Source organism: Hypomesus transpacificus, chromosome 23, assembly GCF_021917145.1.
Source record: "Hypomesus transpacificus isolate Combined female chromosome 23, fHypTra1, whole genome shotgun sequence".
Classification (NCBI taxonomy): domain Eukaryota; kingdom Metazoa; phylum Chordata; class Actinopteri; order Osmeriformes; family Osmeridae; genus Hypomesus; species Hypomesus transpacificus.
The window spans coordinates 4936910-4963564 of record NC_061082.1 but is presented as its reverse complement, the minus strand read 5'-3'; the positions used below and the strand labels follow the sequence as shown (position 1 = coordinate 4963564).

The 26655-nt window shown below is 43.5% G+C and overlaps 3 protein-coding genes, 2 non-coding genes and 1 pseudogene across 6 annotated transcripts; 3 read left to right on the top strand and 3 right to left on the bottom strand.

Moving 5' to 3' along the window:
- The first annotated feature begins 1242 nt into the window (after positions 1 to 1242).
- Positions 1243 to 8493, top strand: rubcnl (rubicon like autophagy enhancer). The gene is made up of 13 exons (XM_047046501.1): positions 1243 to 1289; positions 2057 to 2974; positions 3280 to 3362; positions 3625 to 3838; positions 3985 to 4045; positions 4167 to 4305; positions 5115 to 5254; positions 5665 to 5729; positions 5856 to 6094; positions 6377 to 6438; positions 6621 to 6774; positions 7034 to 7124; positions 7219 to 8493. Exons 2-13 carry the CDS (start codon positions 2080 to 2082, stop codon positions 7299 to 7301), a joined length of 2226 nt encoding a protein of 741 aa, XP_046902457.1. The 5' UTR covers positions 1243 to 1289; positions 2057 to 2079; the 3' UTR covers positions 7302 to 8493.
- trnal-caa lies at positions 7943 to 8053 on the bottom strand. Its single transcript has 2 exons — positions 8016 to 8053; positions 7943 to 7988 (listed from the first exon to the last, which is right to left on the bottom strand). It is a non-coding gene; the product is annotated as a tRNA-Leu (tRNA).
- trnal-caa lies at positions 8332 to 8440 on the bottom strand. Its single transcript has 2 exons — positions 8403 to 8440; positions 8332 to 8377 (listed from the first exon to the last, which is right to left on the bottom strand). It is a non-coding gene; the product is annotated as a tRNA-Leu (tRNA).
- Positions 8494 to 8916: 423 nt separating the features above from the next.
- Positions 8917 to 13253, top strand: dhrs12 (dehydrogenase/reductase (SDR family) member 12). The gene is made up of 10 exons (XM_047046520.1): positions 8917 to 9102; positions 9437 to 9570; positions 9931 to 10013; positions 10382 to 10474; positions 10641 to 10722; positions 10973 to 11034; positions 11435 to 11539; positions 11682 to 11772; positions 12285 to 12422; positions 12581 to 13253. Exons 1-10 carry the CDS (start codon positions 9047 to 9049, stop codon positions 12691 to 12693), a joined length of 957 nt encoding a protein of 318 aa, XP_046902476.1. The 5' UTR covers positions 8917 to 9046; the 3' UTR covers positions 12694 to 13253.
- Positions 13254 to 13342: 89 nt separating this feature from the next.
- On the top strand, positions 13343 to 18311 carry LOC124485134 (annotated as a pseudogene).
- A 1435-nt stretch (positions 18312 to 19746) lies between these two features.
- Positions 19747 to 25847, bottom strand: LOC124485130 (guanylate-binding protein 1-like). 2 transcript variants are annotated; one of them, XM_047046492.1, is made up of 11 exons: positions 25633 to 25847; positions 24337 to 24536; positions 23474 to 23601; positions 22651 to 22760; positions 22140 to 22330; positions 21742 to 21984; positions 21355 to 21635; positions 20850 to 21059; positions 20583 to 20685; positions 20245 to 20438; positions 19747 to 20003 (listed from the first exon to the last, which is right to left on the bottom strand). In XM_047046492.1, exons 2-11 carry the CDS (start codon positions 24527 to 24529, stop codon positions 19782 to 19784), a joined length of 1875 nt encoding a protein of 624 aa, XP_046902448.1. In that variant the 5' UTR covers positions 24530 to 24536; positions 25633 to 25847; the 3' UTR covers positions 19747 to 19781. The 2 variants fall into 2 exon arrangements, with proteins under 2 accessions (XP_046902448.1, XP_046902447.1); XM_047046491.1 differs by having other exon boundaries at positions 24337 to 24539; positions 25633 to 25846.
- Positions 25848 to 26655: the final 808 nt, after the last annotated feature.

The following is a 26655-nucleotide window of genomic DNA, read 5'->3' as shown; positions in this document are numbered from 1 at the left end:
GAATCCCACAGTTTGATAGTGAGAGACAGGCAGAGAAGGTGGGTTTGAAATATAGGTAAATATGCCATTATGAGTGTGTACGAGAGAGAAATAGGGAGGGGAAAGAGTTAGTAAGAGAGAGAGCGGAAGAGAGAGACTGAGGGGTGAGAGAGATAGAGAGAGAGAGAGAGAGAGAGAGAGAGAGAGAGAGAGAGAGAGAGAGTATGGTGTACAGGTCTCTCACTAAGAATGTGAGTGCTGAGTCAACCTATTGCATAACCAGCCTCAGCAGATATTCTGATCACCAGTTAAGAGTACACACCCATCACACACACACAACCACATCCAACACACCCACACATCCAACACACACTAAGGAGAAGTGTCCCAGTGTCACTATGACATCATGTATCCTCTTTCGTCTGTCAATCCATGTTCATCACATATCGCTAGGTGCAGAAACATGAGAACTGGGATTCATCTGTATTGTCAATCAACACAGATTTTAATCATATTCATTATTTCATTTATCTCTTCTGTTGGTGCCCTATTCAGAGGGATTAATGTCTTACTTCGAACACCATTATATTTAGAGCCCTCGATAAAAATAAAAATAAACTCTCTAATCTCACATCATACTTCCTCTTTCCTTCCTCCAAGCTGTTTTCTGACACTTTAAGATGTGACGGTTTTAGCTTCAGACTGAGCTGAGCTTCTTTCATGCCATACAAAGCGTTTCTCACAGTGCACACGTTTCTCGACACAGCTCATCAGTTGTGACCTCAAGCGGGAGGAGGTTGTTGCCTGAGGATTGGGCCTGTCAGGGTGTTTGTGTTCTCTCAGTAAAGGAGGAGATCTCAGCAGCACTGGTGACGAGGTGAGGCCAGCTACTGCCCTGATGAAGCCAACCATGTAACTGGTTGTAACTTCAAACAGTGAAAGAGAACTTTATTAAGAGTGAAACAAAGAACCAAACTACAAAGTCGAAATGTATTTAGAAAAATATAGGATCTGCACTTGAACATGAATATCTCAAATAAGTGTTGATATCATTTGAATTCATGTAAATATCGAGTCATCGAATCAGTTGCTTGGAAGGCCCCGCTATCAGGCGAATCTAATTTGGTTTAGAGAGGTCACTGTTTAACCACAAATGTACAGCTGAGGAAAAAATACAGGAAGTATAGAAACTTTCCAACCGTCTCATTTCTCAAGTAGCTGACGATGCCACTGAGAGCTATTTCCTTTCAGATGGCACACAAACTTTGAACACTCCGTGTATCTGGACAGTTTGAGATCACACAAAAATGGTAGGTGGATTTGAATGTTCAATGCATGTATTAAATGGTTATTTTGTGCTGGTTGTTGTCGATGCTGTTGTTTTTTACGACCAACAAATGGAGTTTGCACCCACCTCTATGCTGCTGGCACATGATTTATGGACTGGAGGCTTAAAACAAACTATTGTATTGTCTATCCGGCTTCATTCCAATGAAGAATGATTTGTTTATTAATAAAAAAATAATTTGTAACTGTATTCACCCAAGAGTCAGCTAGTATATCAATCAAACCAACTCTTGAGATTAACTCTAAATCTGTCAAATATTTGCTGAAGACGTTCCTTGTACACAGCTGAAAACTTCCATTACACTCTTTCATTTACTGCTGGTTCATAAGGCTCATATAACGTTAAGATGTTTAGGATTGATGGGTTTGGAGATAGCTAGGATTTGTTTTGATCCAGGAAATTAAAACCTGTTCACCCTGACCCCTGGTATTACTGTAACAGCATCAGATATGCTTCACTAATATGAATGTGTTCACCTAGCAGTGACTATTATCCAGTGGAAGAGACAGCACAGGAGGGATGTGAACCTGTGACCTCTTGATCTATAGTAAAATGCTCTAACCACTGAGCTAAACACTAGGCTTTCCTGGCAATCAACAGCCTCATAATTTTTTTTTGTATTTGCCGTTTTAAGTGATTTCACTGTCTTCTCGGCTCCAAACCTCTCTGCCTGTGACCTTCCTCTCACATCTTTCACACGCTTCTATGTTTCCTTCAATCTCATCGCAGAAGAGTTTCCACAACCATCAACAATGTCTCAGACTTGCCCATCGACTGACGCTCATCCAATCAGGGATCTACCTTCCCTGAAGCATTCTGGAGGACCCCAAACTCCAACGCTATCCCAGCAGCCCTCAGTCCTCTCCCTACTGGGGCATGTCTTGCCCTTCAGAACCCTTTCGGGCCCAGACTCTAATCCAGAGCCCTCTGAGGAAAACGCAGATACGGTCAGACACGCCCACAGTAAGAAACGAAGCGCTGCTCTTCGTAACGGTAAAGATGACGATGTAGGAGGGACCTCTAGGGACGAAAGCTTCCAAGGCGGACTGAGACGCCAAGACTCGTCTCTCCAGCCCCCAGAGGACGACCAGGCCCCCCTCCCTCGAAGCAGTCCTGTCATCTCCAGCAGAAGGAGGAAATCCCTGTCCAGGCACGGAGGCATCGAGGAGCCATCTCTATCCCCGTCTCCCCCAACCGCAGCACCTTCCCTGGGTCGGGGAGAGGCCCTGACGCCGGGTCCTGAGGGGTTGTCTGGACCGGCTGAGGTGGGGACGACTCACTGCCCACGTCCGGCGCCCCAGCCCCTGAAGCAGCCCTCGGAGCAGCCCTCGGAGCAGCCCCCAAAGCAGCGCTCGGAGAAGCCCCCAAAGCAGCCCTCGGAGCAGCCCTCGGAGCAGCCCCATGAACAGCCCCTGAAGCAGCCCCATGAACAGCCCCTGAAGCAGCCCCATGAACAGCCCCCAGAGCAGCCCCCGGAGCAGCCCTTGGAGCAGCCCTCGGAGCAGCCCTCGGAGCAGCAGGGGGTTGCGGCCAGTCTGACCCGTCTCCTGACCAGCGGACTGCCCCTACGGGGGCACCCGGGCGGGCGTGGCCACGCCGGGGAGGGGAGCAGGCTGCGCTGGAGCTCTGATGCGCTCACAAAAAGAGGTGCCCTTCCTGTTTCTGTCATCAGTGGTTATCAACAGTTATTGATAGTTCCTGTCATCAATCGTTACCAAGTTATCAATAGTTTCTGTCATCAATCGTTTACCAAGTTATCAATAGTTTCTGTCATCAATCGTTACCAAGTTATCAATAGTTTCTGTCATCAATCGTTACCAAGTTATCAATGGTTTCTGTCATCAAAAGTTATCAGTATCTCATCTGTGTGGCATGTGCTGTTGTCTCCACGAGGATACCTTCACTCAGTTCTCTGATGTCAACATCTGTGCGTCTGTTTGTGTTCGGTTCAGTGCCCAATGACAAGAGTAAGAGGTCAAGTGATACAACCCCATGCCACGCTGAGTTATACAAGACAAGCTGTAACCTGGAACAGGTGTGAGAGGATTTCATATATCATTATCTTAGGCTCGTTTAGGAGAGATGACGAGATTTTACTGTAATCCAGTTTGTTCGATGGATGATCTGAGTCTGGTGTTTCTTGTGTGTTATGTTGCGTCTGGCGTGTGTATGTGTGTTAATGTGTGTGTTAATGTGTGTGTTAAAGTGTGTGTTAAAGTGTGTGTTGATGTGTGTGTTAATGTGTGTGTTAATGTATGTTAATGTGTGTGTTAATGTGTATGTTAATGTGTGTGCAGGAGAATGCTCACTTGGTGGTGGTGGACCTGGTTCTGGAGGTGCTGGAGGCAGTGAAGTGGACCCTGAGTCAGGGGAGCACCGGGTCAAAACACACCCAGGACCGAGGAGAGAAGACCCAGCCCAAACCTGACGCACGTCAAGACAAGACACTCTCTGGGGTTTCCGTGGACAGTGGTTTTGAAGGTGGTGAGAACATGGCAGTTGACAATTTAGGTAAATATAAAATATACATTTACCATTCGATGGAAATGTAATGTCTTGAGGTGGCAAGACAGACAGTTCAGTGAACATACACTGAACCTTTTAAGAAGACAGGTTTAATTGAGAAGATACATGAATATACCTGTTTTGAATTGCAGACAGTGAGATGGAACTGCGACCAATAAGTAGAGGTTCACGCTTTCAAAAGTGTTTCAAAAGGTGAGAAAACACAACAAAAACATATAATCCTGAAGCAATTAACTGCCATTGTTTTGGGGTTTTTTAAACATATTTTTCCAGTCATCTCTGGTATCTTTCTAATCCAAACCGCCCCCCACAGACAGAGGCTCCCATCTCCCATGATGCATTGCTCTGCGGAGTGTTTGGCCCAGCAGCTTGTGTTGGAGTTCAGGCGCCTATGGTTTCCATCCCGGGGATTGAGGCGGGGCCGACAGAGCCTTAGGACGTCCCTCCAGGAAGTGAGTTAAAAGAGAAGCAGGGAACATGGGTCAATCAGTGACAGTTAAAGCAAAATGTCCTCCATTGCTACACTCCTCTCATGAAATAGAGACACATAGCTTGCTACATACAGTAGGATCCCAGGTTAAGTCCTCATATCTACCGAAACTCAACCACACGAGTCAGAATGGAAATGACTCAGATCCTTTTTATGAAAGAGTGTATTCAGAACACGCTTTCATCCAAATTGAAGCTAATTTGGGATTTCAACTTGTTGATCTAAAGCCAAATGCTTCACAAACTATAGTAAAGCAACTATAGAACTATACTGAGTTGAAATTCCCAATGTGACCATTTTGCTTATAGATTTCACATAAAACTGGAGCGCTCTGGCAAGTCTTATTTAAAAAAAATTGTAATAAACAGAATTAAGGGGAGGACTGCTGGGGTATGACTTCAGTGGGGACCCTGGGGTGTGACCTCTGACCCCCAGCTCCTGTGGTGAACGATGCTAACGTTAGCCTCTGACCCCCAGCTCCTGCGATGAACGATGCTAACGTTAGCCTCTGACCCCCAGCTCCTGCGGTGAACGATGCTAACGTTAGCCTCTGACCCCCAGCTCCTGCGATGAACGATGCTAACGTTAGCCTCTGACCCCCAGCTCCTGCGATGAACGATGCTAACGTTAGCCTCTGACCCCCAGCTCCTGTGGTGAACGATGCTAACGTTAGCCTCTGACCCCCAGCTCCTGCGGTGAACGATGCTAACGTTAGCCTCTGACCCCCAGCTCCTGCGGTGAACGATGCTAACGTTAGCCTCTGACCCCCAGCTCCCAGGGACACCTCCTGTGGTAAACGATGCTAACATTAGCCTGAGTGAGGAGATCAGGCAAAGGACCAGGATGAGGGGATCCCTGAGCTGGGAGCCTCCACGCTTCCAGATCATCGTCACTGTACTGTCCTCTCACAGGTAGACTGGGTTTCTGTTCCTGTGTGTGTGTGTGTGTATCCGATAACTAAAAGATCTGAGGATGTTGCCAAAGGACAAACATTTGACTGGTCGGTTGCATAGTGATGGAAGTGGGGCTACGTGAAAATAGCATGCAAGTGTCGTCAGAGGAGAGGTGGTAGGCCCAAAAGGAGTACTGAGACTGATACAGGCGGTAAGTGCCTGCAGACGGTAAGTCTCAGTACTCCTATTGGGCCTTCCACCTCTCCTCTAACTACCACCTACATCTGCCACCCTGCCCAATAATCAAGAAACCACAACACAAGCTAACATAGCATGCAAGCTAACATAGCTAGCTACAGATGTTTTCCACATGATGCTTCCATGTTACACGCGTGTTGTCGTCTTACGTTGGCCTTCCTCGTTGCCAGGCGCAGTGAGGTGGTTGCCATGCAGCACTTCCTCTGCGCTGGCTGTGGGACGGAGATAGAACCCAGTAAGTACCCAGGAAGGAACTAAATCCTACTTCCTGTGTGGGATCTGATGAATAGATTTGATATATCTTGATGTTGACTGATACATCGTGTGTAATGAAACCTACCGCCCTCTCTCTGTTGTTTAGGATACATGAAGAAGCTGCGTTATTGCGAATACCTGGGCAAGTATTTCTGCGACTGCTGCCAGGGAGGGGCGGAGTCTGTGATACCCAGTCGGGTCCTGACCCAGTGGGACTTCAGCAGGTACGCTGTGAGTGACTTCTCTAAGCAGCTGCTGGACTCTGTGTGGCACCAGCCTCTGTTCGACCTCACCTGCGTCGGCACGGGTCTCTACGGTCGAGTGCGAGACCTGGACAGGTTCAGGGTGAGTTCCTCTGAGAGAAGAGGCCGTATGGGGGTGTTGTGGGAAAGGAAAAAACGTGTTTCTGAAGACTAAAAGCATGAGGTGTGTTCCTCGATGAGGAATCTTAGATTCCCTGGAGGAAGGATGAGGAGATGTCTTCTGTTGACTTCCGTAAATTGGGAGGAGCTGGGGAATGTTGCAGGGCTCCAGAAGTCTCACACACACACACACACAAATACCGATATCATCATACACATACACACACACACACACACATTCTGATCTCATCTTGTGTCTCATAAGGAGCTCCAGGAACAGCTGCTGAGCATTAAGAGGCTGCTGAAGAAGTGCAGATTATCAGAAGGGTAAAGACACATTACTACTGTCTCTCTCTTTTTCTTTTCATATTCCATCCACACACACACCCTTACGCTTAACAGTATGCCCTCTGGTGTAGCCTGTTGACATAGTGTCAGATGCTTGTAATACAACACTACATGGTAATTCACAATGACCCTCTTCTCCATATTATTGTAAACATTCTCAGGGTCCTGAAGGAATTCAAGCAGCTTCCTGAACACCTGACGCAGGGGCCACACCTGTTCTCCATGGACGACCTTGTGGAGGTCAAACGGGGTCATCTGCTTCCGTTGGCCAAGGAGGTGCTGCGCTCTGGCTCCGCCCATGTGGGGAGCTGTCAGGTTAGCCAATCACAGTGGAGCAAGGGTGTCGGTTTGTTTTCATATGTGTGCGTGACAGCTTTAAAAAAAATATATATATATATATATATATATATATATAAAATCGAGGATGCGTTCAAAAAGTGTCATGAAACCTACATCCGTTCAGTTGAGGCCAGGTTTGTGGGTCATGCTACTGACCTGTAACAAGCGCTGCTCTCATTGGTTGGTCTGTTGAGATAACCATGGTGAGAAAATGTTCATTCCTGTTTTACCCCAGCTTTGTTTAGCTAAAGGTTTCATCTGTGAGTTCTGCAAGCAGAAAGACGTTATCTTCCCCTTCCAGCGCGGGATATGCACGCGCTGTCAAGGTAAAGATTCTACCAGAGACCCACAAGTGTGTGACAGTTGGTGAGTGTGTATAAATACTGTTGAATAAATCGATGTATATCTCTCTTTTTTTAGTTTGCAAGAGCTGCTTTCACAACTCTTGTTTCAGAGATGAGGAGTGCCCCAAATGTCTTCGGATCAAACTGAGACTACAATGACTGGACACCAAATCCTGAATATAATTTATTTGAGTTTGTGCGTGTGTCTCGTGACAGTCATGGTTGTTACAACATAAAAATAAATTCTCAATCTCGACTCCAATAGCAAATCCTGTACATGACAAGCAATATTTACTATTTAGACAACTTAACTTAGTTTACTATATCATCTAAATAAATGATCTACAGAAATGTTCTAAGTGTACATATTTTTCTTTTTAAATGTTTGTTTGACATGTTTTCGCATTTCAGCGTTCTTATGAAACAAAATAAATCTGTTTAATTACAAGTGCGTTTGAATACAGAGTATTCTGTTAATAAAATGCTGTGCATTTCCACACCACTGTTGTAAAATAAAACTATCTGGTAAATTGTTTTCATGATTATTTGAATAATCACGTAAATATCGTATTAGTATATTGCTGCATTGTACATGTAAATAATAACATAATAAATGACTTAAACCTGATCAACAAAAATGTTACGTTATGAAGATAATGGACCCAACGCCTTATTCACAACAAATGAAAACGTACATTAGTTTATACAATGTGTTAACAAGTAACTCAAATGGTCGAATAGCTTAACTTAAACAATTGCATAGACAAGAGCAATACAATTCTGGTTTGGTCTAAAAGTATTGTCAGAAGTGGGATTCGAACCCACGCCTCCATTCGGAGACCAGAATGCCCTACACCGGGAAGGATTTTTCACCTTGAGTCTGGCGCCTTAGACCGCTCGGCCATCCTGACAACTGTTTCAGTGAGGCATTAAGACGCTATTTAAATGACATCAACCGGCACCAAAAGGTTTAAAATGAATTTGTAAACTTGTTTCTATAATTTTCAGTTGTGTGTAGTAAGCTACGCTATTTTTTACCAGAACCTTATTTGAAGCGGGTGATATCCAAATTTCGCACTACTTCAAAAAGGTGCATTTGCTAAACAGAAAATGACTGTGTGTTTTAAAATCTACATTTTGATTTACAACCAAGTTGTTTTCATAAAAGATGTACTACACCAAAATGATCTGTCAGAAGTGGGATTTGAACCCACGCCTCCATTCGGAGACCAGAAACCCCATTGGTATGGAAGGTACAACCTTGAGTCTGGCGCCTTAGACCACTCGGCCATCCTGACAACTGAGAATAAGCGACTGAAATAGTTATTTTAAACAAATGACTATGTATAAATATCACTATATTCATAAAAGGTCTTTACATATATAATATGGTCGTTTATTGTATTGAATGGACAGATACATTAATGAAATAACATATAAAGGCAAGCTACAGTATATGCATTTTGCTTATCTAGACAGCTGGGACTACGTAGCTATGCTAGTTAGATAGCTAGTAGGAATAGGATAGCTGTCCTAACAGTACTAGCTTGGTTTATGCTCAAGGCTAGTGCTATACATCTGATTAGGATCTACCAATTTACGTCCTAAATATATTATCTGCTAATATACTGTAAGTATATTAGCAGATAAAGAAATAAAGAAATGTTTGGAAAACATTCAGGTTAGCTATTGTACATTAGCTAGCTTAGTTAGCTTGCATGCTATGTTCATGTAGCCCCACCCATCGCTACGTAACCGACCAGTCATTCTTATGAAATTCGAAAATGGGCTTGTCCGTTTCACAACACTGTGGTGTATACAGATCGGCGTAGTCCTTGTCAAAGCATGTTAGCAACTCTTACTTAATGAAAATCGAATACTAGCAACACCATAATAGGTCAAATATGTCGTTCTACAGAAATGCTGTTTGGTTTGTTAAAGGACTTCAGGAATATACCAAGTAAGTAATTTCGTCAAATTACAGGATACTGTATAGTTGCTTATCCGTATACGGTAATCTGTTGCACTCTTACTAATTCAGTTTGCGTGAATCTGTATGTCACTGTCTCCAAATACTGATCGCCGTAAACATGATGAATTTGAGTTTGCGGGTGTCTTGCCAAGTCTTGACAACTGTGTGTTACAAAATAAATGTTAATTCAGCGTGACCCTAATACGTCAGTACTCTTGCTTGTCCTAACGTTTTTATACTTGTCATAAGAAAACTATTAACCAATGTGGTCTATAACCTACTTGACGGCCTGATTTGTGGATTTAATGATTGTGTTCTCCAGAAGTGGATATGAAGCTGCTGCAAAGCATTTTATCCCAGGGGATCTGGAAGTGAACCTAAGCGGAAGGTCCTTCATGATCACTGGAGCTAACAGTGGCATTGGGAAAGCGGCTGCACATGAAATAGCCAAAAGAGGTACAGTGTCATAGATATGACTGTTCCAATTCATCTAGAACTGACTCACATCAACCACAAGCGCCATGGGTTTGTGTAAGGCTACACAAAACAACGGCATGTGATATATAACCGCTGTTAGTGTGTGATTCCAATGATTAACCAAGTTATGACACTATAACGTCTGTCTCATAAAAGTTCACAGATAGTAAAACCAACGAAAAACATTTGTGTTATAAACTAGATGCGTTGAAGGTGGAGTAGTGTTGCCGAAAGACCTAGCCCAGGTTATTTGAAATTGTACCTTGTGTAGACTAGGGTAAACCTCCCCCACCCTGGGTTACGAACATACATTCCCTTGTTTGGTTTTAATGTCTGTAGGAGGGACAGTTCACCTGGTGTGTCGAAACAAGGGGAGAGCAGAAACTGCTAAAGATGAGATTGTGGAGCTGAGTAAAAACCAGGTAAGGATCACCTGTAAAGCGCTTACCTGACCACGGCTGTTAAAAGGGGCTGACATACTCTAAGGCAGGGGTGTCAAACCCTGGTCCTTGAGAGCCGCATGTTAGAGATTGTTTCCCTGCTCCAACACACCTGATTCAATTAAATGAGTTGTTATAACGACCATTCATCCAAATCAGGTGTGTTGGAGCAGGGAAACATCTGTAACATACAGGACAGCGGCCCTCGAAGACCAGGGCTTGACACCCCTGCTCTAAGGCATTGAGCTGAACTACAATTTAATAAAGTTTAACCAGTATTAAGGTACAAAACTTAAAAATACGTTATTAAAGGCGGTTTTTCACTACTCATCATTGTGTTTTCCTTCCAGAATGTGTTTGTTCACATCGTGGACATGTCCAACGCGAAGCAGGTGTGGGAGTTTGTGCAGAGCTTCTCTCAAAGCAACAGTGTTAATGTACTGGTAAGCAAAACATCTCACCAATTCCATTCTGTCCAGCGAAAAACACTTAAGATCTCTGTAGCATTGCTTGTAAAAAAAATGGCTACACAAATCAATTTGATTTGACTAAACCACGGGTAAAGTTTAATCAAAAATCGCAATTTTCTTCTCTGGTTTTCTCTTCCAGATCAACAATGCTGGCTGTATGGTGAACCAGAGAGAACTGACAGAGGAAGGGATTGAGAAAAACTTTGCCACAAATACACTCGGTATGGTGTACCGAGTGTATTTATACGCTAAAACATTTGCATTCCAAACCTCACAACACATCCATAATCTTATACAGTATTAGCTTGTATAGCTATGCTATCAGCACATATGTTGTTAACACTCATATCCTGTATTACTAGTATCATATTTGCAACAGTTCTGTTAAGGAGTACACAGTCCCGACATCATTAGCAACAGTTAAGAGCAAGCGCTTGATGTGTTTGACTGTGTGGACCTCCTGGCCTCTAGGAACCTACATCCTCACTATGGCTCTGATACCAACCCTGAAACAGGCTGAAGACCCCCGTGTGGTAAGTCATGTTCCACCTAGTTCTCCAAACTCTTACTTGACGTCGAGCATGGCAGCACGTGATGCAGCAACATTTGTACCAAGGTGTCGTTCGCTTTGTGCTCCCTGCCTTGGTCTGCTGCGTCTTACCAGAAGAAGGACATCTGTTGGTTTCTCTTGAAAGCTTGGGATTAATAGGCTTGGGTGCTGCTTGTAGGGCCCTCTAGTGGCCACTGCTGATAAACACACGAAAAGACTGCAAACCGGTTTCACAAAGTCAACAAAAGGCAGTCTGTCTGTTTCAGAGTGTAGTCTGGTGTTTGTATCCCCCCCCCCCTCTTCTGTGAAGCGCATTCTGTTGCTTTTCTGGTATGAAATGCGCTATATCAATAAAGTTTGATTTGGTCGTTGTCTCCATGCAGGTCACAGTGTCTTCAGGGGGCATGCTGGTCCAGAAGATGACCGTGGACGACCTGCAGTCGGAGAAGGGGACGTTTGACGGCACGATGGTCTACGCCCAGAACAAAGTAAGTTTGTTCTTGTAAGTTTTGTCTAAAATACACCCGAGGAACATTTACAAATTCTCACTGAGAACATGGGTTATTTCACACAGAACGTATTTCCTACAGAGAAGTTCTGTTGATGTGGTTTGGTGTGTTGTTGCCACAGAGACAGCAAGTGATTCTGACGGAGAGGTGGGCCTCCCAATACAAAGAGATCCACTTCTCATCCATGCACCCTGGCTGGGCAGACACACCAGGTAGGGCCTCTGGTCTGAGCAGGGCCAAACACACACCAGGTAGGGCCTCTGGTCTGAGCAGGGCCAAACACACACCAGGTAGGGCCTCTGGTCTGAGCAAGGCCAAACACACACCAGGTAGGGCCTCTAGTCTGAGCAAGGCAAAACACACACCAGGTAGGGCCTCTGGTTTGAGCAGGGCCAAACACACACCAGGTAGGGCCTCTAGTCTGAGCAAGGCAAAACACACACCAGGTAGGGCCTCTGGTCTGAGCAAGGCAAAACACACACCAGGTAGGGCCTCTGGTCTGAGCAGGGCAAAACACACAACTGAGTCAAATACGCTCCAGGGTCACATACATTCTTGGAAGGTTTAAAGGTGTTAAGAGATTGTATTTTTTTAAGCCTGCAATGGCTTTTAGTCAATACCACACTTTCAGTAGTATTGTTTTTGACACAGGTCTTGCTTTGTCGATTTCATCTATTCAGGAAGTGACAGGTTCAGTTTTAAGATTGTGTGTGTTCTTCCATAGCTGTCCAGTTGTCCATGCCTGACTTCCACGCCAAGATGAAGAACAAGCTGAGGACGGAGGCTATGGGGGCAGACACTGTGGTGTGGCTGGCAGTGTCACCCATGGCAACCAAGCAACCCAGTGGACTGTTCTTCCAGGGTTAGTTTCTCCCCTCCTAAAACAATATTGGCAAGGACGGGGGGTGGGGGGGGGGGGGGGTTGTCAAGATGTTTTCCTTTAAATGTCCACTACACATTTTCAGGATTTCCCCTTTAAATTCTCAAGCTTGTTTCCTCCTGTCTTCCTTGACGGTGCAGACCGCAAGGCTGTCGCCACACACCTGCCCCTGGCCTCCTCCAGGTCCTCCAGCACAGACGAGGAGAAGCTGCTGGAAGTCCTGGATCAGCTCGCCCAAAAGTTTAAACCCTAATCTCTCCTGGGGAGAGACCCTCAGACCCCGGTGGTGGAAGGCCCCCCTTGTCCTGGGGGTCCTCCCCTGGTCCAGGAGGCATCACACGGGGGAAGGAAGACATGACTCGCTTCCATCTCAGTGGAGGAGTTGAAGGCTCCTTCCCATAAAGAAGCTCTCACTGTGGTGTTAAACTCAAACACATACTGTGTACTTCAGATAACAACATCCAGAGATGTATGTGGCCACACTGACACACTCCTAACTACAACTGCATGGCTTGATGTACTCAGTTACAGGATGAAACATGGGTTGATAATTGTTTTATAATAAATTACCGGTACTTTCATATATTTGTAAATAATTGAAGTGCATTTAGTTTATCACAGTATAGGCAGATATGGGATGGTAAAAATATGATAAAGGAAGGACAAAAGCATCTCAGTTGCAACCTGTATTTCAACCACTTTCTGTAGACATTTGTCATATTTTAAGCATTTTTATTGAACCCTTAATAATGTCAAACGTATTGTGCTTTTGTGTACTTTTGAACGTATACAAACAAACATTCCTACAGATTTCCTGTTGCGTTTGTGTGTTCTGTTTAGTAAACAATGTAGCCTACATTTGCAACTAAAACAACACTGAGATTAGAAACAGAGGGATTTGCAAGCGACTGAATCTCAACGATTTTTATGTGGACCATCATTGTTTATGCGTATGGAGTTCGGTTGAACAATAATGACAGTAGGCGATCTACAAAACAGACAGGTCCATTGAGATTAAAAGGTAGCTAAATAGGCCCTATGTCACTTAAATGTTTAAATGGTTGCATTTCATTTATGTACGCTTTCATTTAATGCATCGAACAAATCAAGCATATCGAAAGCACAGCAGAAGTCAGGTGACGACCCCAAGACACTGCAGTAAAAGTCACAAAACTGAAGTAACAAACTGCAATCTCCCCTATGTGAATCTTTCAAAAGTGAAAGTGTTTCCAAAGGCACGGGAGTTTCCGTGCTTTCTTCAATTACATCTCCGTTTCACAATGCGGCAGACGAACATATTTTGTTGCGCATACTAACTTCAAAGAACATACGTTTTAGAAGAAGTCTACGATCACATTGAGTTGCCTGGAGTAAAAGTTTGCAAACTAGAGTGTGATAAACCAAGCCCACATTTGTCTTTTTGATTAGGCTTTTTAAAAAGTTATTATTATAGTGAACAACAAACCGACATTACGGACCGAATCCTGTTCGAATCTATATTTAAGCAATGGATTCACCAATGTGCCTCATCGACAACGTGGATGGTGTGCTTCGACCTGTCCCAGATGCCATCAACCACCTTATGAAGATCAGTCAGCCCGTCGTAGTAGTGTCGGTGGTCGGGTTGTACCGCACTGGCAAGTCTTACCTCATGAACAAGCTGGCTGGCAGGAACGACGGTGAGTAAATCGTGCAGACCTCACCAGGTAATTTTTTTAAAAAGTAAAATATGAGATAATGTATTGAAGTCAGTGGCGGTTCTAGACTAATTTTACTGGGGGGGGGGGGGGAGGGGCAATTGGGGGGCCAGTGTTTAATCAGAGGGGCACATTAAAAAACGGAAACAAATGATATTTAAACATTAAATACTTAAATTTGCTTTACATTACAATCATACTAAATGCTCTGGCTCTCCCTCTTCCAGCTCCTCAGCTCTCTCAATACCTTGATATGTTTCTCTAACTTCTTTGTTTACTGGGGCAAAAAAGGCTGCAATGTCCCTTCCTCGGTTCATGATGACTACTTGAAGAAAAACATGTAAAAAAAAAAAGAAAAAAAAAAAGCTCAGGGGGCCACAGGGGGGGGGGGGGGGGGGGGGGGGGGGGGGGCAGGGACATTTTTACAGGGTCACTGGCCCCTGTAGGCCCCCGTGTAGAAACGCCCCTGATTGAAGTCCTACACGGCTCCGCATATTTTATTTTCTAAGTATTGTAATTTCAGGATTTGCCCTGGGATCCACCGTTGTAATAAGGAATCATTTAAAATCATACAAAGTGTCATAATTCTTTGTATTTAATGCAGGATTTTTTATTCATCTTACACCCCCCCCCCCCCCCCCCCCCACACACACACACACACTTAACCAATAAGGTAGGCTACATTTTGCTGTTGTTGAAAGTAACTATTTTCTCAATGGATCTCCAATTGGTTTTAACAAATTATTTAACTATCACCAACTAAAAAATAACTGTTAGGCTACTCTGAGTAATTTTTGAAGAGAGTATTTTGTAATTTTACTTACGTACTTTTTTAACACCTGTAATTTTACTTGTAATTGAGTATTATCAGAACAATGTAACAGTAGTTGTACTTAAGTACACATTTTCTGTACTCTTTACACCACTGAAAATAAAATACAAAAACACTGTCATATGTCAGGAATAATAATGTAAGAGAAACGCTCAGTTGCATATGGAAGGCTGGAGGCAAGGAATTCCAACTTGGGCAAACCGGTCAGTACACTATGAGCGTGGTTACAGAATGTTTACAGAGTCGGCCTATTGAACGTACCTAAAGCAATTCACTTTTAGTTGTACAAGTTTAAATTTATTAAAATAAATTTTATTAGCCTGGGTTTGTTTTAATTGTCTATATTTAGATTTGTTTTTATTATTGTAATTTCAGGGTTTGCCCTGGGATCCACCATACAGTCCAAGACTAAGGGCATCTGGATGTGGTGTGTGCCTCATCCTAAACAAGCTGACCTCTGGTGCTGCTGGACACAGAGGGACTAGGGGACGTAGAGAAGGTGAGGGGGGGAAATAGACAGTTTCTTCTTTCTTGTCATCCCTACATTACGAAATTGTGTTATATTGACTGAACCACTGTGCAACATAGTTGATTAAAAAAAATAAACAAACATTTCCATTAACAAGCCACTAAGTGGGGCTCTAATACTGAATGCATTTTTGTCTCAGGGAGATTCCAAGAACGATGCCTGGATTTTCTCCCTGGCTGTTCTGCTCAGCAGCACTCTGGTCTATAACAGTCGAGGGACCATAGACAACCAGGCTGTGGAGAACCTCCAGTATCCTTCCAGTTTATAAACATGATATCACTGGTCTGAAAACTCCCATAGTTGGTTGGTTTTATGAAGAGGAAGGGGATGTTTGTCCCTGCATTATGAACTGAAAAATAATTTATTGTGCCCGATGTCCTGGACAGTCTGAAGGTGCATCTGCTCCCTGTGTCTCATGATCAAAGTCAGACTGAAACTGAAGCTAAGGTCCACTGCAGGTCCTATGCATGGGGGAACTACTGTAAACTGGTGTAGATATTTCAAAACATTGCCTATCACTAGTCCCTGTTCTAATCCTTATACAGATGCCAGTTATGTGACTGAGCTGTCAGAGAGAATCAAGGTGAAGTCCCCCAGCCATGCTTCATCCAGTGAGGAAGAGGAGGAAGAGGAGGAGGGGGGGGACGCCCAGTTTGTCCAGTTCTTTCCTAACTTTGTCTGGGCAGTCAGAGATTTCTCTCTGGACCTCAACATTGATGGTAAAGACGTGACTGCAGACGGGTATCTGGAGCAGTCTCTGAAACTCAAGAAAGGTATTCATTTCGGGCTGAGGTGATATGTCATGTTATTGTTGAGTACCTTTGCTTGTTGATTACCTTTGCCAAGTGCTTTAAATCATTTATTTGAATCATGTTAACATGCGGTATGCCCAACTTCTCACAGGTTCAAGCAGGAAGACCAGGGACTACAACCTCCCGCGAGAGTGCATCCACAATTACTTCCCCGAACGTAAGTGCTTTGTGTTCCCGTTACCTGCTTCTCCTGAACACATGTCCCACCTGGAGGATATGGATGATAAGGATCTCTACCAAGGCTTCAGGGAGACCACAGACACTTTCTGCAACCACATTTTCCAGATGAGCCACATGAAAACTGTCAAAGGGGGCGTAGTAGTTACTGGAAGAAGTAAGTCAGATAAGCGAGCTACTACAGCACAACGTACCATACATAGTCAGTAGAAAATGCAATCAGTTGAGCTACTCTCAGACAATTAATTCAATACACATTTCATGATTAATTCTTACTGATTTGCCTATGGGAATCAGTCAGTCTGAAATATCGGTTAATGCTTGCAGTGTTTGGCCACTTGGTCAAACTGTACATGGAGACCATCTCCCAGGGCAAAGTTCCCTGTCTGGAGAACGTGGTGCTGGCCGTGGCCCAGATAGAGAACCAAGCAGCGGTGGAGGGGGGGCTGAAGCTGTACCAGAGCTGCATGGAGCCGCTGAAGACCCGGTTCCCAGTGGACATGCACCAGATGTCAGATCAACACCAATGTGCTGACCAGCAGGCCACCCAAGAGTTCATGAACCGTTCCTTCAAAGACGAAAATGGGAAATTCTTGAAATTCCTGGCGGTAAGAGTTTGATTGGTGCACATTTGACGCTCTAGACCGAAGACACCAGCATCGAGAATATACAATCTGAGAACGTAATCTTGTTTTCAAAATGTTGGAATGTTGACCTTTTCTAGACTGGTATTAAAAAGCACTACGAGGAACTTCTAACCCAAAATGACGAAGCCTCAAAGAAGAAGTGTCAGGATCTGCTGAGGGATCTCTTTGCTCCGGTCGCACAGAAGATCCAGGACAGTTTTTTTGCCAAACCAGGTGGCTATGAGCTTTACTGTGATCTCCACGACAACTTGGTGGCATTATATCGTTCCACACCTAACAAAGGAATCCGGGTAAGAATGTAAATCCCTGTGTGGAAAATGTGAAAAAGCGATTCCTGAAACTCACCTTTGTGATATGCTTGATAGGAACTTGACCTAAACACCGTTTATCACGGGATCTACTCAAATATCTAAACTATCGTTAAAGCAACATGTTCATGTCTGGTCTCTGCAGGCTGAGGAGGTTCTGGAACAGTTCCTGAAGGAGAAGAGTGTTCAGTCCAACTCCATCTTACAAGCTGACCAGAAACTTACTGACAGCGAGAAGAAGATCCATGGTAAGACCTTTGCTGCTGAGTTTGGGGCCACAACAAGGAAGTTTCCAAACCAAACCAAAGTTTAATTCTCAATCTGAAACTAGCCTGCATAGGAACTGTCTTCCAATGAGATGTTCATTGGGAATTATGTGAACAAAATGAATGTTTCAGTGTAGAATGTTATTGTTTTGTTTCATGCTGGGTTCTACATTAACAAAAAGCAGTTGCAATGGTCAACTTAAATGTTTTCTTTCTGGATTCCACCAGAGGAGAAGGAAAGAGCTGCTTTGCTGGAGCAGGAGAAGAAAGCTACAGAAAATAAATATGAAGAGATGGAGCTCAAAATGGAGGACGATCGCAGGAGCCAGGAGGAGAAGATGAAGAAGATGGAGGAGAAAATGAAGCAGGAGGTTAAGCAACAGGAGGAGGAGTTCAACAGGGCTCTAGATCGCAAGCTGAAGGAGCAGAAGTATCTTCTGGAACAGGGTTTCAAGAAGAAGGCTGACTTGATGAGGATGCAAATGTAGGCCTACAAAAGGAATAACAGACCATTCTAAAACTGGTCGTTCCCATCCTTGATTGTGATTGGCTATATCGCGTTCCGTGCCGTTGTAAAATCCAGCATAACCTTACAGGTTGTCCTCATAACATGTTTTAACATTCCATATTACTGCGCATCAAATATTTCAAGTTAAAAAAACTGCAAAGGTGTCCAGCAGGCTGTTGCGTGGCAACGATTTATTTAAGAACTATACTTTCTAGTGGCGGAAGAATGACGGTTTATTATTAAACTATTTTGTTTCTAATTGTATGATCTATGACGGATTCGAGAGACCGCAGATAAAGTGCGGCTAGTTAGATCAACACTTGTATTATTGTTTTTGTTGATTTTATGTAAAGCACTTTGAGCTGCAATTCTTGTATGAAAAGTGCTATATAAATAAAGTCTTATTTACTTTCTTACTAAAATAAACACCACAAAGCCATGTACGATGCATAGCTAAAATGCTGAACACTACTGTACAAAATTACTCAAGCAGTAGCCTAACAGCGTTCATCACAAAAGATATGATGCCTCTTGGTGATACACATACAGTAGGATCACTGTGGCTGTCTGTGCCATGTTTCTCTAAGGCTACTGACTGGATCAGAAATGTTCAGACAGTGTTTCTTTTTCTTTAAGCTGTTTGTGTAGTTATTTCAGTTGTAGTACTCATATTAGGCTGGGAACAAGCTGGCCATTATTACGCATGAGTTAATTTAGCAAGGAGAACTTACTAATTAATCTGTATTCTTATTATGGTCATGCAATTTCTTTTTTTTATAAATGCGGAACATTGCAAAAAACTTGTTTTCTCTTTGTCGCATTCTTGGTAAATTTCTGAAGCAAAACAAATCATTCAATCAAGAGTCACAAAACATCATTTGTATTGTTCAGATGTTTGAATGCTGAGGGTTGACTCAGGAACAATGTGTAAGATAAACTCAAGGGATATATATTAGGGCTGAACGATTTTGGAAAAAATGATAGGCTAATTGCAATTATTTTTACCAATATTGCATTTTCGATTATTATTTTTTTTAGATTTTTTTATGTTATGTTCTGTACTATTCAACAGAGTCGGGCGAATAACTGTATTGTATGACCTATATAGTTATAGATACTACTGATCTCTAGTTAGCAACATAACACACAAAGTTCAGAAAAATTAAGGAAAACATACCCGCCTGTACCTTTTCGAAAATATTTTGGTGAATCAAAGCTAAACGTAGGCTAATAACATGTGCGTTGCACTTTCTTAACCAAAGCTAACTAGCTACCGTTTTGGAGAAAAACACTTGCGCTATGGGGGGCGTCAGAAACATTTAGAACTCACCAGGAACGTGTCCAGACATTTTTGATAGGGGTGGCACCAGGGGTGGCCCGCCTCTGACTGGGCATATAGCCAATCATATATTGGGGTGGCCAATCAGATTTCAGGGGTGGCCCGTGCCACCCTAGGCCACTCCCTGAACACGCCCCTGGAACCCACGTATCTAAAGTTTCAATCTTTAAGCAAAGTCAATCAATCCCAAATTATTTTTGTTTAACTTTTACTTCAAAGCACAAAATTAGAAAATTTTGGAGACTAACTTTAGAGCCAATCCACCCAGTTTTGGAAGAAATCCTGGTAGAACCATCATGGCAGTGTCTCCAACAAAGTTCAAAGCCTTGTTCATAAAGGATGGACTATCCTTCTCCTCTTGGTACTTCTGAGTTTTTAGATCCTGTATCTCACTTTGCATTTGCCGTGCTTTTTCATCAAAGCCATGCTTGAGGAGGTCCTTTTGCTCCTGTAAAAGTAAAAAAAAACATTCAGGAAAGCAGGATGGAGGATGTAGTTGTGCTAAGTAGTAACAGATTGAGGATTTCATCATTTTGTGCTAACCAAATTACGTCTCCACGCATTATTTTTGTGCGTGTGAGTTTGGTAGTCATACATTCTGCTTGGCCTGCAGAGACTTATAGAGCAAAGAAAGTTTGTTTAGTTCCTCCTGTGTAAAGAGACTGTGTGTACATCTAAGTGTGTCTCACCTTCAGCTTGGCGTCCAGAACTCTCTGGTACTCTGCAGTGGCATTTCTCATGTCGCCCTCCATCTTCTCCTTCAGCTGGTTGATGTGCTGCTGGTGAGTTCTGTTCTGGTCCTCCTGCAGGCTCTTCAGCATCCTGACCTGCTCCTGCGCTGCACACCGCTCTCGTTCAACCTGCTCCCTCCTGGCCTCTTCCTCTACACACACACAGAGAGAGAGAGAGAGAGAGAGAGGTGGAGAGAGAGATGGAGAGAGAGAGCGAGAGAGAGCAGCAGGTTACATGAAATACACTTCCTAAAATATTGCGGTGCTATAGTGATAGTATAGTATCCTCATGTTACCTTTAGTCCTCTGCTCAGCTTTAGAGAGAGACTTGTCTGCAGCCAGGATAGTCTGTCCAAGGTTGGCCAGCCCATCCAGGTACACCTGGATAACCTCCTCTGCCTGAGCACACACGCACAGAGAGAGAGAGGAGAGATGATAACTTTAACTACACACCTGGAAACTGATTTTACATTAATATTAGCGCTTCTAATATCTCACTTAAGTAATACTGATTTAAACTCTCATCTGAACACATGTGAAAGCACCACTTCTCCCAAACAAACCTTCACTCCTTTGCCCTCTGCAGCTTTGTATTTCTGGATCATCATTTGGAGGTCAGTGCAGTACTTGTTGTATCCACCAGGGACAGTGTAGGCAGAGCTCCCCTTCTCCTCCAGAGGGCCGAAGACACGCTTGATGATGCTTTCACACTTCCTCTTAGACTCCTGGCAGTTCTTCTCCCAGATCTGCTGGTACTCTGCCTGAAGCACTTCCTGAAAAGACAACAGCAAAAAGAAGATGTTAAAGGACATTTAAAACAATACTGGTTTTGTTTTCCTGACTTTAAGGGGCATTATAAAATCCCTTCAGGAGGAAAACTCAATCTCAAGATTTAGTCCTGAGTACAAGTTAGGACAAATTTAAATTTGCACTTTCTGTACACACTCTCAATGTTGAAAATATATGCCAGACATATGACACTCTTACAACTATTAGGAACTATTATTATCAACGAACAAAACAGCTTGAAAGTTGAAAAAGGCATAAAAAACATCTGGAAAGACACACCATGAGCTTGGTCTGGTATTTCTGATTCTCGTCCTTAAAGGTACTTTTCATGAAAATGGCCAGAGCCTCCTTCTCTATCTGGGCGTGGATATCAGACAGATCCTCCTGGGTCTCAGTGGGGAACACCACAAATGATGCCATGTTCTCCTGGTAGAACACCCTGGCACGCTCAACAGCACCGGAGTTCTCAATCTCTGACAGCGCCAGCACGGCGTTGTCCAGGCAGGGGATCTGCCCGCTGCGGATGGCAGCAACGTACGTCTCTGCCAGGTTACCCAACACTGCGGTAGAGACACAGAGACACAAATGTATGGTTGTCATACAATCAATAAGGTTGCAACATGAACTATGTTACTGGATGGAAGTTAGGTTTTCGGTAATACTCACATCTGCCAGTTACCTTAACGCCTCCTTTCAAGGTCTTGGTTTTGGCGTTGGTGAAGATGTGGGTACAGAAGTTATTTGACTGCTGGACAAATTTGGGCTCTAAGTCAGCATCGGTCAGCTCCTCCATGCGTCTCATCTTCTCTCCGTCAGCCGGACGATCAAACACAAAACACCAGCGAGGAGAGAAGTAGTTCCGGAGGCATTCGCGAGGGAGGTTGTATGCCTGAATATTCTTACTGTGACCTTTGGAAAACCGTTGCAACTTAATTTTACAATAATGCGACCAATGTTTCAATATTGGACAACATTTGTGATCAAGACACTTATGTACCAAAGTGTGTTGAGAAGGTAAAGCTCCCCATTTCACAAAACCATTGAGTCCTTGAAGTTTCTCTCACCTGGTTTCAGCTTGAGGGCGTTCTCCAGGTACTGGTCTGCTGTGATGGCTTTTTCATCGAGCTTCAACTCCAGGGTGAAGTCACGAACTGTCCACACGAAGGAGGGAAAGAATCGCATGTATTCTGTGGATTCATCTTCATCTCCATTCCCAGACTTCACCTTGATGTGCTCTGTCAGTTCAGTCACGTAGCTGCAGGGGGCGGTGTTGAGGACAAAATGAAACTGGAACATTCTCTTATGAGGGATGGGCGTGTATCTATGCATCTTGATTGGGTGGTAAAAACTTTAAGATAATTGATATCTTATCTAGAATAAAAAAACAATACACATGTGTTAACTGTGCTAAACCTCAGTGTGTGTTAACTGTGCTAAACCTCGGAGTATGTTAACTGTGCTAAACCTCAGTGTGTGTTAACTGTACTAAACCTCAGAGTATGTTAACTGTGCTAAACCTCAGTGTGTGTTAACTGTGCTAAGCTACATGTGCTCCTCTGTAGACATGCAGGATACTGGAGTTTCTCCAAAGCGTGGTTGTCGATGGTGCCCATGCTGTTGTACACCATAGTGCTGCTGAGGAGGACAGCAAGGGAGAAGATCCAGTTGTCGTTCTTCTCATCACCCTGGAAACAAAATTTAAAAAATGACATGTGACACCTAAAGCACATGCCCGACTTTGGTAATGTTCAGGGACGGTTGTTCCTCCGATTCTGAACAGTCTGAAGAGGAGTAGGTTGGGAAGTTCAGTAGGATAGTAAAAGACAATAGGGAAACCACTGTAGCTGAATCAGAATAATGAGCTTTATTGACCAAGTATATGGACACATACGAGGAATCTGGCACCGGTTTTTACATTGCTCTCTATGTACTTCAGACACATCAGTTAGAAAACACAGGGGAAAGTAGACAAGCTAATAAAGGTAAAAGTAAAAGATACTATCAAAATAAGCCCTCAAACTTCTTCACTGTCACAGTGCCTGTTTGTTCTGTTCATCTTATCAACATGGTTTTCTACGCTGCATTAGATTGTTTATATATTTACTAACACTAAAATGCTATCTAAAATGTACAGTGCCTTGCGAAAGTATTGGTATTTTTTTGGAAAAAATCAACTACAAGTGGGACACAATCATGAAGTGGAACGAAATGTATTGGATATTTCAAACTTTTTTAACAAATCAAAAACTGAAAGATTGGGCGTGCAAAAGTATTGATTTAGCAAAGTTTGCTAAATCAACCTAAATCAAGTGCTCCCAAAATATTTGAAAGTATTTGCTTCAACCAGATCCAACATCAATTTACATCCATTTCCTGTGTGTGAACTTTGACCCCTCACCTTCTCTACGTCCCCTAGTCCCTCTGTGTCCAGCAGCACCAGAGTGTGGTCAGCTTGTTTAGGATGAGGCATACACCACATCCAGATGCCCTTAGTCTTGGATTGTATGGTGGCTCCCAGGGCAAATCCTTGAGGACATCAAATATAGGAAAAGAGCGTTTGAAAAAGGTTAACTTAAATTGTAGTGTGTCGTATTTCAGACCTACATTATTGGTATGAAAAAACATAGTTCAAATCAATGCCACGTCTAATTTGTTTATAAAAAATCTTTGTTATGTTATTTTATGTGTTTTCTAACAGCTAAACATAACAATGTTATCATGTGCTTTACTGGCTGGGACTATTAAAAGCTAGTTTGTTCAGAATGAAACTGAAAGTACACATCTTGTTCTATCTGAGGAAGCACAGTGTCCTGTACTGAGTTTGCTGCACCAGACAGATAGGCTGGAACTAAAACAACAATATGACAATAACCAGCACCATTGCTGTGACTGGCTACAGTATGGTCTCGCAAGCAAATGGGTTTGTCCATAATGCACTGAATATAATGAAACATTTATACTGTAAGTGAGATTCCCACGGTGACAAGATCGGGCTCGTACATCTACATGACTGAAAGGAGATCTATTTTATTTACCGAAAGGTATAACAGCCCAATGCGGGATCAGCAGTAAAGAACAGCATTAGGTTCTGCTGCATCAGGAGGATCCTACAACCTACAGGGGATTTCTATTGGTTCATCCTCCTCCTATACTGTGGATTTGTGGATCCCCTTTGTGGGGTGTGTTGTGAAACAAATCCAAAGTGTCGTCAGGACAATGCGAGAGTCATCGATTCTAGGAATAGATGTTAAACGTGCCCACCTTTGTTCTTCCCGGCTAGCTTGTTCATGAGGTAGGACTTGCCAGTGCGGTACAAACCCACCACCGCCACCACCACCACATGCTGGTCTATCTGGTTCAGGATGTCCTGTGCAGCTGGCACCACATGCAGTCTCCCTTCTCTGTCACTCTCCACCAGGCACACTGGCTCCTTCATGCTGACTGTCCCAGACATGACGGTTCTGCTGAGAGACACAACGAGGACAGACACTCAGAAAGTTTCAGTTTGGAATTGCAGGCCGGCAACCTACCGATCTGTGAGGTACTGCAGTTAAGGAAACTTCAAACAGTTAAGTTCTTTCCGCAACTAAAGATGACCCATATTTATCTCGAGCTGTAATACCAGGTTATAAACCACCACGCCCGACACATTCATACTGCTGTTCGTTCATCTGTTTTTTATTTTTGTTATTATTGCAAAAATGTTAACCACTAAAGATGACCCATATTCAAAGATGACACTTATTTCTTTTCCCCAATAAAGGTTTATTGCACCAAAAAATGTATCGCAGCTTATCGGCTTGGCAGCCAGTGCGTCCCAGGTCTTATCTACAGCCCTCCACTGATACTCTGTCACTTATCATGTACAGCCCAACTGCACTGTCAAACTGCACTCTCGAATTGTTCGTTTTATTTAATATTGTATAGTTCCATATTTTGTTGTACATTTCTACAAAATTCTGATTCTATGTCTGCCTGCCAGTTGGAATGTCTTTTGCTCTTGACAATTTCCCTGCAGTGCGGAACTGTAATATGACAGGGTCGTCAAGTTTGACCCCCCCCCCCCCCCCCCCCCCCCCCCCCCTGCCCCCTCCCAGGCTGGCTAGAAATGCTAAGTGTGGCGTGAGAGCGTTTGAAAGGGCTGAAATGGAACACTCATTATAATATGGCTCGCGTACCCAGCGGGCTATTAGGCCTACAATACATGATTTGGATATATCGTCGAACAAAAAATTGCCACATTTATATTGTTTGTGTAGTGTAATTTAGTAACTGTGCCGTTATTGTTTCACTTTAACTAGCCATGCGGTTCTGTAATGTGAGGCGCAGAGTGACTCGGAAAACAAAATCGTCTAGCTCTTCGCCTATGCTCTTCTCTAGAGGATTCTCTGATCTTCTCTGATTCTTGATATTCTGCTTGATATTCTGCTTGATCTAGGTCTATATAAAAATGTTTACGTCTCTTCGAATTGAAGTGTATGCTAAATTAATAAAATACAATGTAAATAGAAAACAGTGAGCAACATGATTAACTCCCGGAATAGGCTCATAACTTACCTAAACTGGGAATATAGATCCAAATATTACAAGGCTGGCGACCAGGAGGCTCTGTACTGTAGTCAAACTACTGTGAAAATGCTCTCTTGATGGAGTTATTTATAGTCTAGTCATCGAAACTGAAACTGAAAGTGGCTACTTTTTGTGCACAATTCTTGTGGAGAGAAGCAAAAATATAACCTATAGGTTATAAACATGTAGGTGTAGTGAGGTCAGCAAGACCACACGGAGCCAACATCTTGCCACACCTGAAGAGTGATTCAATCACATCAGACAAACCTAATCAGCCTTTGTGACACCCTCAGTATGCTGATTACCCACCAAATGCCGATGCAAAGGAATCATAGAAATGGGGGGGGGGGGGGGGGGGGGGGGGGGGGGGGGGGGGTGGGGGGGGGGCCTCCCCAATCTCAGCCCTCCTGCTAGCTTGCAAGCTTCAAAGGGCCTGCTTGAGACAACACGTCTCCAGAAACCATTTGCATCCGTTTTGGCGGCAGTTGAACAAAGAACATACCTTAATCAGAACTTTTGAGGAAAGTTCTTCATACTTCACCTTTACCACGAGAGTACAAGGTGGAGAATTATGAGAGGGATATTTGTGTCATGTTTGTTACTTTGTTTTAATGTTGTGTTCACTGAAATCTTGATTCTAGTAACTAATCCTTCTTCCTGAAAGATAACCATGTCATTCTTGGTATCTACACAAAGCTCTCATAATAAAACAACCATTCAACTATATTTTGTAACTGTACCAAGATGTCCAGAACAATATTTGAATGATCTTTTGAACCAGCCAGAGACCAGATCACACCTTTGGTAGGTGTGAAGGAAGGAGGGGAGAGTTGACAACCCAGCTTCCCCCAATCAACGTCTGACCCAGACAGGTCCTCCCTCGAACTCTGAACTGTATAAATATCTGAGATGACCATTAATCTCGGACTCCAGCGAAACCAACCATGGCATGAACGCCATCGGGATTGGCGTTCCAAAGGACGTCCCCAAGCTTCTCCTGAGATTCAACTT

Bases quoted from the DNA above. Each gene is read 5' to 3' on its own strand.
- rubcnl (XM_047046501.1), top strand. From the start codon at position 2,080: ATGTCTCAGACTTGCCCATCGACTGACGCTCATCCAATCAGGGATCTA. The intron at 2,975-3,279 runs GTGCCCTTCCTG...TGTTCGGTTCAG, and splicing joins TGATGCGCTCACAAAAAGAG to TGCCCAATGACAAGAGTAAG. The intron at 5,255-5,664 runs GTAGACTGGGTT...CCTCGTTGCCAG, and splicing joins ACTGTACTGTCCTCTCACAG to GCGCAGTGAGGTGGTTGCCA.
- dhrs12 (XM_047046520.1), top strand. From the start codon at position 9,047: ATGTCGTTCTACAGAAATGCTGTTTGGTTTGTTAAAGGACTTCAGGAA. The intron at 10,723-10,972 runs GTATGGTGTACC...CCTGGCCTCTAG, and splicing joins CTTTGCCACAAATACACTCG to GAACCTACATCCTCACTATG. The intron at 11,035-11,434 runs GTAAGTCATGTT...GTCTCCATGCAG, and splicing joins AGGCTGAAGACCCCCGTGTG to GTCACAGTGTCTTCAGGGGG.
- LOC124485130 (XM_047046492.1), bottom strand. From the start codon at position 24,529: ATGTCTGGGACAGTCAGCATGAAGGAGCCAGTGTGCCTGGTGGAGAGT. The intron at 22,331-22,650 runs GTATCCTGCATG...CGCCCCCTGCAG, and splicing joins CACGCTTTGGAGAAACTCCA to CTACGTGACTGAACTGACAG. The intron at 20,004-20,244 runs GTGAGACACACT...TTACTTTTACAG, and splicing joins TTCTGGACGCCAAGCTGAAG to GAGCAAAAGGACCTCCTCAA.